Source organism: Aphis gossypii, chromosome 1 (assembly GCF_020184175.1).
Source record: "Aphis gossypii isolate Hap1 chromosome 1, ASM2018417v2, whole genome shotgun sequence".
Taxonomy (NCBI): domain Eukaryota; kingdom Metazoa; phylum Arthropoda; class Insecta; order Hemiptera; family Aphididae; genus Aphis; species Aphis gossypii.
In genome coordinates this window covers 31,551,849-31,565,810 of record NC_065530.1, presented here as the reverse complement: position 1 = coordinate 31,565,810, position 13,962 = coordinate 31,551,849, and the positions used below count along the sequence as shown (strand labels likewise).

At 29.2% G+C, this 13,962-nt stretch overlaps 1 protein-coding gene and 1 pseudogene across 1 annotated transcript; one reads left to right on the top strand and one right to left on the bottom strand.

Moving 5' to 3' along the window:
- Window positions 1–248: 248 nt before the first annotated feature.
- Window positions 249–2,003, top strand: LOC126548955 (uncharacterized; annotated as a pseudogene).
- A 9,523-nt stretch (window positions 2,004–11,526) lies between these two features.
- Window positions 11,527–13,501, bottom strand: LOC114125487 (uncharacterized). The gene is made up of 3 exons (XM_027989164.2): window positions 12,776–13,501; window positions 12,611–12,686; window positions 11,527–11,963 (listed from the first exon to the last, which is right to left on the bottom strand). The coding sequence occupies exons 1-3, from the start codon at window positions 13,283–13,285 to the stop codon at window positions 11,839–11,841; spliced, it is 711 nt and encodes a 236-aa protein (XP_027844965.2). The 5' UTR covers window positions 13,286–13,501; the 3' UTR covers window positions 11,527–11,838.
- Window positions 13,502–13,962: the final 461 nt, after the last annotated feature.

Below are 13,962 nucleotides of genomic sequence, written 5' to 3'. Positions count from 1 at the left end.
TTAACTGTTATTTGTTTTTATACTTCGGCATTTGGTAACGTTCCGGTACTGGAACCACAATTACCAAAGCTCACCCGGAGAATAGAAACTTTGGAGCTTTACGGAAAGGGTATAAACGTATAGTAGGTTAAATGCTCAAAAACATTAAAAACACCTTACTGTTTCATGTCACCCGAAACTCAAGGTGACTAGGAACCCTCACTTTTTTTATTTATTTTAACCAAGTCATGGTTTTAATTTCATTTTTTTTTATGCAAATGTAGTCATTTATACTACGCGCCTATACTAGATTTTTTTCAGATTTAAAAAATTAACCCGTCAGTGGTCGCGATGGGAACGCCCATAGACCTATAAAAGAATGGACCGCGCATATCATATCCCAGTAGTGTATTCGGTTGAATCCAAGATATGTGCGAGAGAGACAGACATATGTTAGAATTCCCAAAGACATTACAACCAAAATATTTTATCATCCTTGAATATTTTTATATTTTTCCAATGATAACGACAACCAACGAGTGATAAGATCTTAAAATCATTCCCCGCGTTTTAGCATTTTGTTTATTTCAGTATTTGTTAATAACTTGTGTTTTAAATTACAAAATTAAAATGGTTCTTATGTGCTGTGTCAGAAGCTGTAGAACTAAACACTCCAAGAATTCAGATACAAAGTTTCATACGTAAGTACTACCTGTAATATAATTAAGGTTTACATTACAATTAAAATGACAGATTGATATTTAAGTAAATAAAAAAATCACCTTTAATCCATATAGGTTTCCTACAAATGAAGAGTTGAAAAGCAAATGGTTATTAGCCATTAATAATGAAAGTTGGTTTGTGCCATCCCAGCATTCTGTTGTATGTAGCAAACATTTTGATATTGATGATTATCAAACTAATGCTTTGGGAAACAAGAAATGAAAATGAATGCTATCCCAAAATCAACAAGTCGTAGATCTTTGTTTGAAGGTGAGAACAAATTACTTAAATTAGTAACCTGTAATGTGAGTTAATTATATTTTACTAAGACACAAAACATATATTTTAAATATAGATTTGGAGGTACTTCATCATTCCAAAGAGAATGATAGTAACGGAACTCAAATCAATTATGATTCAAATGATAGTAATGGTATAAATTAGTATTAAATCAAATATATATTTTCAATTATTGTAAATATGTAACAATTTTTTAATTTTAGTGAAAACTGGAGAAGTCAATGATTTTCTAGAAGATGGTATATTGTCAGAAATATCAAACAATTCAAAAGTGGATCTTGATGACTCGGCAGTACAACAGCAACTTGAAGAAAACAATTTTAGTATGAATTCATCAACCTCAACAAAAACACTTCCACAAAAGTATTATTTAAATATACATTTTTTTCAATTGTTTTTATAATGTTTGATGTGAATAAATTATTAGGAGAAGAAAACTATTTCGTTACTTGGGAGATTACGAAGAAGAAGATTTGGAAACCCCTAGAAAGAGGAAAATGTTTTGGAATGTTTATAAAAAAACTTTAGAAAAAAAAGCCAATACTGAAAGGATGTTAAGACAAAAAAATCACAGATTGCAAGCTAAAATAAGGACATTAAATACATTAATTGATAGTTTACAGGCTGATAACAAAATTACAGCCAATTGTTCTAATATTCTGAAGGTAACTTACAACTAAACACTACATCTACCCAAGGCTGGGCAGTTAATAATTTTTTTAACTCGGTTATGTTATTGAAAATCCAAAAGTAACTAGTTAAGTTAAAAAGTTAAATTTAAATTAACTTTTTAACTCGTTAAGAGGACGTAACACTAGCTGGTATTTGTTGTCTCCGTCTTACCAGTGGGTAATATAGAAAAATTACGCTCAGCAGAACACTTGAAGCTGCTCCTCCTTTAATTTAAAAATTAGAGTGAATCGACTTATTATGAAACTTGATGGTAAGAACATTATCTGTATTTGTTCGTTGGTTTTTTACAATAATTCAATTTTTTAGCAAGTTATATGTATATAATATACAATAAATAAAAATGGCCATAACTCACTTAAAAATTGAATTATCATTAAAAACTAACATACAAACACAGATAATGTTCTTACCATCAAGTTTCATAGTAGGTCAATTCACTCTAATTTTTAAACTAAAGGAGCTACAAGTGTTCTGCCGAGCGTAATTTTGCTATATTATACACTGGTAAGACAGAGACAACAAATACTAGTGTTATGTCCTCTTAATGCCCAGCCTTGAATCAACATCTCAAATCTTCACATCTTCATCTCAAAAATATACAACATAGCAAATTGATTTAAGCTAAATTTGGTATGTTGTCAAAGCAACAAAAACTAAGCTTTACCTAATTTAACTTAAACTTTTCTGTCCGTATGCTTACAATGTGCTTTGACAAATTATGTAAATTTTAAAATGTACAATCAATATACAATTTTAAAATTATCATAACCTATGACATTCACTAGATTATATTCTTACTTATAAATTTGATTATAATTAAATTGACTCAAATATTGAACAGAAGTTAAATGAACTATTCAGAACCTACAATAAGTATGAATACAATCCATTGGCTACTCGCTTGTCAGTTGAGTGTTTATATATTATACATAATTTAATATATTAAAATAGATATGTAAGCAAGTACATACTTATTAAATAAAAATTCTTTTATAACTACTATGCGTATTTATTTTTTTATCCAACCTTAACGATTTAACTATCTCCTTATTATATATAAAAAAGCCATACATTTGTATCAATGTGTTTACTTACTAGTGTGCGACAACGGAAGAAGAAAAACATCTCCTCATGCGTCAACTAAGTCTGTCGTCTAAAACCATCAGTCCAGAATTACGGAAGTTTGCTCTAACATTACATTTTTATTCTCCAAATGCTTATGACTATGTCCGTAATATATTCAACAAGTCTTTACCCCATCCAAGTACAATTAGAAAGTGGTATGCTACAGTAGATGGACGTCCAGGATTAACATCAGAATCATTAAGAGCTATACAAATTAAAGTTCGAGAATTTCAAGAAAGTGGAAAACAATTAATTGGAGGACTGATGTTAGATGAAATGTGTATAAAAGAAAATGTTCATTGGACCGGATCACGTTACCAGGGATTTATTGATTATGGTCCAGGTAGCATAAATGAAATGGATAATTTTCCATATGCCAAGGATGCATTAGTAATTATGGTCGTGGCATATAATGCACATTGGAAAATACCAGTTGGTTATTATCTTATTAATGGTTTACCTGCAGAAGAAAAAGCTAATATAATAAAAACTTGTTTATCACAATTACATTCAACCGGTATTTTAATCAAGTCACTTACATTTGATGGAGCTTCCAGTAACATAGCTATGGCAAAGGTATTGGGTGCTAATATACATTATCCATACTTGCAAAGTTCTTTTGATCATCCTGAAACCAACGAAAAAGTACACCTTATTTTGGACCCTTGTCACATGCTTAAATTATGTAGAAATACACTAGGAGATTGGGGATTATTATGGATGATGAAGGACAGCAAATAAAATGGTCATATTTTAATGCACTAGTTAATATTCAAAATAAAAACAGGGTTACATTTAGCTACAAAAATTCGGTCGCAACACATAAATTATACCAAAGAAAAAATGCGTGTCCGTTTAGCTGTACAAAACCTTCAGCATAGTGTGGCAGATGCAATGGAATATTGTATGAATGATTTGAAACTGCCAGAGTTCCAAGGAGCAGAAGCTACAATTAAATTTTGCCGTTTAATGAACAATATATTTGATATACTGAATACCAGGAACTTTTTAAGTAAAAACACGTACAACAAACCTATTAATGAAAACAATAAAGAATCAATTATACAATATGTGAATGAAGGAATAATGTATATAGAAAAATTACAATGTTTTAAACAAAAGACAAATAACGTAGTAACTGTCAAATTATTATTGCAATCAAATAGAAGGACAGGATTTCAAGGATTAATATTATGCCTTAAATCTTTAATAAATTATTTAGTATGTAGTTGTTTTCAGTACTTATTAATGGTTGTTATCTTAAATTTATTTTAAGCTACAAGCTCAGCCAAGACCATTTGGAGATATTATTTTCTGCTATAAGAGCTAAAGGTGGCTTCAATAATAATCCAACAGTAACTCAATTTGAAGCTGCATATAAAGCACTCTTAGTACATGCTGAAATCAAATCAAACTCAAGTGCTAATTGTCTTGCACAAGATAGTACAAGTATATTAAAAATATCAAGCTTAAAAAAAAAGTCACCAACTGAAGACCAAGATGCTGTACTTGATTTATTATGTGCAGCTGGGAGTCAACATATTGTAGAAGATGAGGATGAACTATTAACAGTATACCAAAATTCCAATTATATTAAAGATGTAGTAGGATATATTGCTGGATTTGTGGTGAGAAGCATTTTAAAGCGTATTCAGTGTGAAGTTTGTGCTAAAGAAATAAAATCACATAAAACCAATTCACTATTACTGAATAAAAAAAATAGAGGTGGTCTTACAATGGCCAATGCTGATGTAGTTAGTATATGTCAGGTTGCAGCAGAACGTACAGTCAGAGAATATACCAAAAAATCTAACCACATAAGTATTGACTATTTGGTACTAAAATCAATATCAATATTAAGTATTGATAAATATTTTTAAATTTAACAAACCACTTTATGGATCAAGAACCGCTCAATAATCATTTGTTACAGATGATTAGATTAATACTTAAAACATTTATAACAATAAGAATCCATCATATTAACACGAGTTCAAATGAAATAGACAAAAGAGTAAGAAGGTTATATACAAAACTAATCCACTTTCAACACCAGTGAAAAAAATCTGCTGTACATAATATATTAATATGCTAATAAAGTAAACATTATAAATCTTAATAAATACATGCTCTCGTAAATTGTAGTCTCTTGATTATATATTAAAGTATTATTGTAGTTTTAGTTTTATTTTTTAAACAATTGTTTCTAATGTAAAACATTTTAATTGTTATACCTAGCACCTACAGTTATTTGTTGTGAAACTAAAAAATATGTTGACTAAGATTATAAAATGTTAATGTTTAAATAAACTGTTATTAACTGAATAATTAAACACAATTTTTACTTACTCTTGTGGCAATATACATTATAATTTGTAGCCTGCTGTTGAGTATTGATATAAAAAAATATAATAAGTTATAACTACTGTCTATTTATAAGTAATATACCTAGTAAGTTACTTATAGGTAGGTATGTATGTATTTATCTTAACAGGTTACAGAAATAATAGAATAAATAAATAACAACGCCCAAATATATGGGGTAGAATATTCAGAAGTAGAACAACTTTAATAGCATAACGAAATATACTTTGTCAACATTGTCATGTTATTAGAATTATAATATTATTATGTAATAGGTAGGAATGGCCCGAAATTACGAAAATAAAATATTTCAAAGACTAATTAATATATTTTTGATTATACCGTCTTTGGTATTTCTAACTTAGCTCTTTCTCTCTCGCACATATCTTGGATTCACGTATCTCTCTTTATGCGCGGTCCATTCTTTTATAGGTCTATGGGAACGCCACACTCACATTGAAACGGGTTTAGGCATCACTGGCTTGCTTCTGGCGTGTTTCGTGTGAAACTATTTATACCTCTTAAATACCTCTTATTATTATCGACATAATATGTACAAATATAGAAAAAAAATTAAATGTTAACATTTTATCAATTGTTCTGCTTTTTGTTGTAGGTCAAAGTCATTAGTCACAAATAACTGAGCGCTGCGCTCACGCGCGACGAATGCCGTATTTCTTTTATTTTGTTATTTTGTCACCTCACTTAAATTAATTATAAAATTACATACAAATTATAAAACATTAACACTAGCACAATTCTTAGTTTTCAATAAATACCTATCATTGGTAATGTGCAGTTAGTTGTCCAAATATATTTTTTTTCCACTTCTTGCAATTATTAACTTAATTACACCTAAAAATGTATTTGTCATTATAATAATTAAATAAAATTACAGTTAAACAAATTTATACTTACTTAATTGTTTTGTAGTCATATTTAAATCTAATACGTGAAGCAATATTTTATTTTTCACTGTTATCAAAATATTGGTATTTTTAAATGTAATTGGAAATGGTAGTATAAAATATAAATACAGTAGCGGCTCGTGAGTTAATATTCTGGGGAGACTTAAAATTATTTAACATAAACTACGTACAACAACGAACAAGAAAAACCCTGTTATTGAAAATCTAATAATATTATAGTATTACATATTTAGTTAATATTTTTAAGTTTAATTTGATTTTTTTGTTCGTAAGTTAAAGTATTAAAACCACTAGTTAATAATATGTCTATTATATTGTCTTTTTGCATTTTTAAAATAATTAGAAATATAACTGTTGTGTACCGTGCCTTCGTTGAGTGGACTGTATCCGATTGGTTGCCGTGCGTTCGTTCTTGTTGGTTTGGCTGTGTTATTGCCTACGGTCCGACTGCGCAAGTCTGCCCTTGGTGGGTCTTACTGCAGTCGTCACGTAGGCAATGGTCCCTTAGCTGCGCAAGTCTGCCCGGGTGGGTCTTGCTACAGCCAGGTGCCGTGGACGTTCAGAGTTCCCAAAACCGCGCAAGTCTGCCTGGGTAGGTCTTGCTACGGTTGAGGTAGTCTGAATACTGACTGATTTTGTGCTCCGCACTGGTATTTATAGACGGCGGCGCTGTGTAATCGCTGAAGCTGCCGAAGCCACCCGAGCTTGTCTTCGATTGTGGTCGTAACTACGGTCTCCGTGGCCTGTGATTCGTTGACGTCTGAAGATACGCAATCCCTGGCCTGTGATTGGCTAAAGCGCGTGAGATACGCGTACTCTGGTCTGTGATTGGCTAAAGCGCGTGAGATACGCGTACTCTGGCTTGTGATTGGCTAAAGCGCGTGGGCGCGTCCCCGTCTTATCATAGAACGCGGGACCGGCCGTTTTGTAACGTGTGGCACCATAGCCAGCGTGCAGACCCGGGCTCCTCCGGCGCAGAGCGCGCGGGTCGCCGAACGCTTTGTCCTTGCTCGCCCATGAGCCCTTATGCCGTTACTGGTGTAATGAACATTTATGACACAGTACATAGATTCGGCCCTTTACAGTCGGCGGGAGGTTAGTAGCTCACCTGTACGCCTCCCGACGTCAAACGTGCCCGTTGCAGCGTTTATTCGCGACGATCGACCACAGTGTGCCGACCGACTGTATACCGAATCTCATGCTGTTGTGCAACGTATTTGGCCAACGGCCCCGTACAAATAAGATAAATGTTAACAGAAAATATACCTTTTTATTTGTGGACAAAACATAATAATAATCGGAGAATACGTCGACGTGTGGCGCGAACAATAACAAATATCAAATAGAAGATAGTATAAAACCCTGTAGTAAACGTGTTATAGTTATTAAATCATAAAAATGCATTAAATTATGACAGCGACTAAGAACGGCGCGCGGTACGGCAATTATTGTCGTGAACCCAGTCTCAATACGATTGGATCTGCGCCGGGACAAATCCCAACGTTCCAAGTGCTTATCACGCATGCGCTAGGACTTCTTAACAACATAATTTCTTATTAATGATGAATATTTTCCGCGCAATATTTGAAATATAAAATATTTTATTTTTGTTTGTACCTATATAAGTACAATAATTAATTAATAATAATAATTTATTAAATATACTTCTATAAATATACTACTTTTATTATATTATACTTCAAAAAAGTAACTCAAATCACAAATAAATTATTTAAAATAAAATGTAATTAAATTACCATATTGGAAACTGTTTGTTCCACTTAATGTGGATTACAATATTATTATTAATGCTCGAAAGTTGATGCATTTAGCATTTTTTTTGGAACTTTTTAGACGATGCTCTCCTGGCCACATATCTTATTCAAATATTATTTTTATTTTGCATTTTTTTGGTGTTAATTACTTTTAAAGTCGTTTTTTGACATGTTTAGGTCATTTTCCCACATTTTTACTGATTTCACACTAGTTATACTTATCGTTTCTTTTAGACCATTATACTGATATCTTTAAACTTGAAAATTACGACAAACAAATATTTGTAAATTTTTTATTTTCTTATTTTGTGGGCATTTTTGTCATTTTTATGTCATATTATTTTATTTTATTACTCTATGGTAGAAGTCCATTTTGATAGAAGCTGTTAACTGTTAAGGTATTCAAAAGAATATATTGTCATTCTATTATTTTGAATCAAATATTATTTTTCACGTTTTGTTGCTCATTATCTTCTAGATTCTGGGTGAAGTGAATAATGTATTGGTTTTACAATGATGTTTATTTCTTTTAGATTCTGAACGAAGTGATGAATGTATTGATTTTACAATGATGTGTGTTTTTTTTTTTTTTTGTGTGTCTGTGTAGAGCATAACTAGTCGAAATAATGCTCCAATTTCAAACTATGGGGGTGGTTTCCGAATGTAAAAGTGAATATCCTTGGTGCATTATAAAGGTAGAAAGTTAACATTTTCCAACAGTTTTCAAAAAAATCGAGAAAAACAAAAAAAAAATGACGGAAAAACGGCAATTTTTACGCAAAACCAGTTTTCGACCAAATCGATTTTTTTTTATGGTTGTAATTCAAAAACTAATCACTGAAAATACTTGAAATTTTCACCAAATGTTAATATCAGTAGTATCTGTATATAGTTAAATTTTCAAAAAATTTTGACTTTTTTTGAGTTATTTATAGACCACTGAAATTTTCGATTTTTTTGAGAAATTTTTTTTAAAGTGTCGATAAAAAATTGTTGGATGACCAAAAAGTTTTGAAAATTTAATACAAGGTTCCTTATGAGTTGTTTTTATTGGAGCTAAAAAAAATTAAAAATCGTTAGTCACAATTTTTTTTATAAGCGTTTATAGTTCAAATTTTTACGAAATCTGCCGAAAACGCGAAAATTTGCAAGTAATTTTAAAGTTAAAAAATTATAAAAATTTTTGTGTTCATAACTAAGGATTAAAATTATAACACTAAGTTTTCCATAAGTTTTCCTTCAAGTAGCTATAGAGAAAACTCATAACATCATTATAGGAAACATTTTATGTGCGTTTGAATTTTAAATTTTTACGAAATAGCGTAACGACAACGATTTATCCCAAACGATTTTAAATATTTGTTATTATTCAAAAAGTATAAGTCGTAGATACTTATATCAGTTATTTAGATTGGCATTTTCTTTACATGACTTAATTTTCAAAATATTTTGAGTTTTTTTGAGCTATTTATAGACAACTGAAATTTTCAATTTTTCTGAAAAATTTTTTTTGAAGTGTCCATAAATTTTTTTTGGCCCTATCAAAATACTTGAAAATTGTATACAAAGTTCCTTATATGTTATTCTTATAGTGATTAAAAAATTATAAGAATACAAAGGCACAAATTTTTTTTATTAGCATTTAAGTTCAAATTTTGACAAAAATTCGTCAAAATCATGAATATTTGCAAATTATTTTGTAGTTCAAAATTCATAAAATTGTTTGTATTTATATCTAACGTTAAATATTTTAGACTGAAAAATCATCTCCGTTCAGAATCGTTTTTCGTATACAATGATACCAATCATTGCATTCAAATTTAACCTAACCTAGTCCGAGGTCCACCACACCCCCTAATGTACAGCAGAGCTGCTGCAGAGCGGTTCCTACTTGCCGACTTTTTGAAGTTGAAAATACATATATTTAGGAAATACATTGGAAGTTTTTGTACTTCAATGTTGGTACACCTATGCAAATTATTCTGTCTGTTATCTAAGAGCCGAATTTTACTAGCCCCATAGACATATTCACATATTATAGAATCTATAATATGTCTTTTGTCTATGACTACTGACTAGCCCCACGATTTGAGGTATACATAATATATATATATATATATATTTAAATCGTGTTCCCCTACTCATCTACTAATATTTTTTTTTCTAAATAAAAGAGTACATCGAGAAGCAGGTTTTATACCTATTTTTGATTCTATAAGTTGATGAAAAATTGAGTAATTAATGCAAATACGCACTTATATATATATTTTTTTAATCCGTACTACTAATAATTATTTATTAATAATACTTAGTAGGTACTAACTACTTAGTGAATAGTTAATGTAGACATTTAGTAAAATTGCAATTTTCAGTACCTATAAAACTTTTTCGTTATCATTGATTCACAGTGTTGTTTATAAGTTGTTGGTTTTTGGTTCAAAATGAAAAGGAAATCAAACTTGAGTCGTTTAACAAAAAAAAAAAAAATAATAGTGTTACTATTAGAAAAATAGACTAATATAAAAGTAATATAAATGGGTAATTTTCAAAGTTAAGCACTACCTACAGTAATTCCATAATGCCAGTTAAAATGAGCAAAATTTAGGTATTTGTTTTAGAATACACAGAGTACACAGTTAAAACTTACATTTATCATAATGAAATACTATTTAAATTCAAAAAGTGAACAATTATTAAGTTTTACTACAGTATGGGTTGTATTATTATTTATTTATGTATGTGAAATGTTAATTTTCAATTTGTCCATTAAATAATTACACTTCATATGTCATGTACTCATGTCATATATATTAATACATTACCTACTATTACAAATTCATATTTTATTATTTACACAACCCATATGCATTAAGCATTCATACCTAACCTATGTTTATTAAAAACACAAGTTTATGATGCATAAATGTCAAACACTGACTTAACCAATGAAGTTTTACAGTCAGCGTGTAATTAATAAATAATTAAAATTCATAAATATATTACACTTCAAAATAAAAAACATAATTATTAAATTATGTATAGAATTTAGTTAACCTGTTTTGGCTCTTAGAACGTTTAAATAAAAAAAAATACATACATTAATAACTAATAAACACATTTATAATTCCTATTATTGTGTTTTTTGCTGTCAAACAGCTATTTTACTTATTCAAATTTTAAAATATGTACACGTGAGAAGTAAAAATACAAGTAAGCAAAAATACAAAAATAATAATAGTGCTAAGTACACATAAAATTAAATGATAATTAAGTAGAAGCAGTAATGCGGCTAAAAGATTAATTATTATTTATAACTGAGCGCATACAATGCATAGTATGGCTGTTTCCATAAGAAGTTTTATTTTATTACATAGTATTAAGATTGATTTATAGAAGAATAAGAAGTTACTTTAAAAGGTATGGTTGTAATGACTTGGGAACAAATTAAGTCATTAATTCTTAGTTTACCGGCCAGGAGGGCTCCCATAAAAGGTGGCAGTTGTACTTAGAGTATAAAGGCCCATTGAAATGAATTTTTAATTTTGTAAATTGTAATATACTTATTTTATGATGAATATAATACATTCATAAACACTTGATCATCTGAATTGTTTAAATAAATATTGTAATAAGAGATATTATTCTAAAAATAATCATTATTTTTAATTAACAATAATAATATATAGTACATTTTATTGTTTAAGACTTACTAAAATATTCAAAATAGAAGTCTAAAATTTGATATGAATGGCTAGCCTGCCAAATCCAAGGATCTTCTATTTATTACATGACTATTTAGAAAATTACTAAGAAATATAGATACATAATACTTAATTTATTTTACACTTATTGTTTATTAATACTACTTTAATAGTAAAAATTATTAAATGTTTAAATTCATAATAAATATAGTTAACAAACAATAGTTAATAGTAAATTTATCCCCAGCATCATTTATTTTTATTTATGTACTGTAAAATTTGTTTTGCTTGGTTTGCACACATGAAATTTGATATAACTTCAGGCGTTAAAAATGATTGTATATATTTTGTGTATGTAGAACGGGATATATGACCTGAAATCATAATTAATAAAATATTTTATTCAAGTAACATTACATTCTAAATAATCAATTTAAATTTGCTTCAGCCTAATCACAATCTCAATTTAATACTAAAAAACCCATAAAATATTTAATTTAGTCTAATTGTATTTAAATAGAAGTTATTCTGTATCAAATTATAATCATGATTGGGAGTAGACAACTAAGGTTTTAACTAATTAAGATGTTAAATATTTCCTTAAATAGACAAAGTGTTGTCTTCATTAAAATATATTTAAAATTAAATAAAATTAAAATAGAATAATAAGTAAAAATGACAAATTTAGTAAAAAAATTATGTTTAATTATCTTGAAAAATGAATATTACTATAAATTGGACTGGAGTTCAATTCTTTGAAACATAATATTAGTAGTTATAAAAATAAATTGTAATTATATATTACAATTTACTATAAATAAGAAATCAAAACTTGGTAGTAAAATAAAGGTACAATAGGTTTTTAGATCAACAAATGTATACTGATACAAAAAACAAAAACAAAATGTAATCAGGAAATATGTAATAATAATCCACATTTCCATTTCATCTTAACTAAATTTTAAAAACAAATGTGAGTGGAACATTTAACAATGTACTATTTATATTTTATCATACTTACCATGTTTCTGTTTAAAACTAATCCACAGCTGAGAGATATTGGGTTGGCCTAGATTTTTCTTGGCACATTTGAATATCTGAGAAGAACAAAAGAAAATGTGTTTAAATTATATCAAACAGGTATTATTGTATTAAAAATAAGCCAGATTTAAAATGTTTAACTCACAGTAGGCGACTTCAAGACGCCAAAGAAATGCTCTTTTATTGCAACTTTTGTTTCATTAGATATGGTCATTCGATTACTATGTTTACCACGATTGTCAGTAGGTATTACATGACCTATAGTCATTTTCATGCATAATGTCCGTAATAGCGATGGAGTAGTATCGTGCAGGATAACAAACGCGGTTTTACACACAGATCGAGTGACCCCATAATGCTTGACAGCGTATTGGAAATATTTTGAAGACTTAACAATTTTTGTAGCGTTTATCTTGTTTTCGTCAATAGAAATCATAGCGAACAGATAAATGTGTTTTTCAAATCTTTGCAATTGTGATAAATCAGTCTTAAGACGTGTCTTGAACTCGTCGTCGAACTTCAACAGGCATTTGTTCGAACAGCAATAGTTATCGTCGACTTCAGTCTTGGGAGATGACGGATTGTCATAGTCTTCGTCCGAGTCCTCTTCCAGATCATCAGAGTCATATTCGTTTTTAATATCTCTGACGTCCATTCTCGTCAGTTGAAAATTCAGAGATTTTTCTTTACATTTTATTATTATTCAGTAAATTCACGTCACGATAAAAAAAAAAAAAAAAAAAAAAAGAAATATCAAAAAAATTATAATGTTTAACACTCCGCGCTCTAAGTTCGATCGTAAACAAATAGAAAATATCGAAGTACCTACGTGAACGCCGAACGGTGAACCGTCAGAACATAGTGATACGGTCGTTCAGTCGTTACTCGTTGTCAATTATTATCGTTTTACCCGCCAAATTTTCTAGAAACGGACGTTTTGTTCGAGCCGACAATCAAACGTAACGTTGTCTTGATCGAATGGGACCGCGTTAAAAAATAAATAATAATAATACAAACACTTTTACTAGTGTTTACTGTTTACGGCCTCATATTCGTGGTACGTATTATGAATCGCGGAAAAAATGACCACGGAAAAAAAACCTCCCAAAAGAAAGCTACGGAAAAAAAGCCCAAAAACATAATATTTTATACATAATATATTTACATTTATTTATAGATACATATTTTAAATAATATTCACAGTAGTAAAATATAATACTTTATTAAATTATACATATTATACATACTTTTTAGCAATTCAATTAAATTTTATATTGTTTTAACTTAGCTTTTTATTGTTAATTATCATTGTTATACAGTTAAGTTAATTTT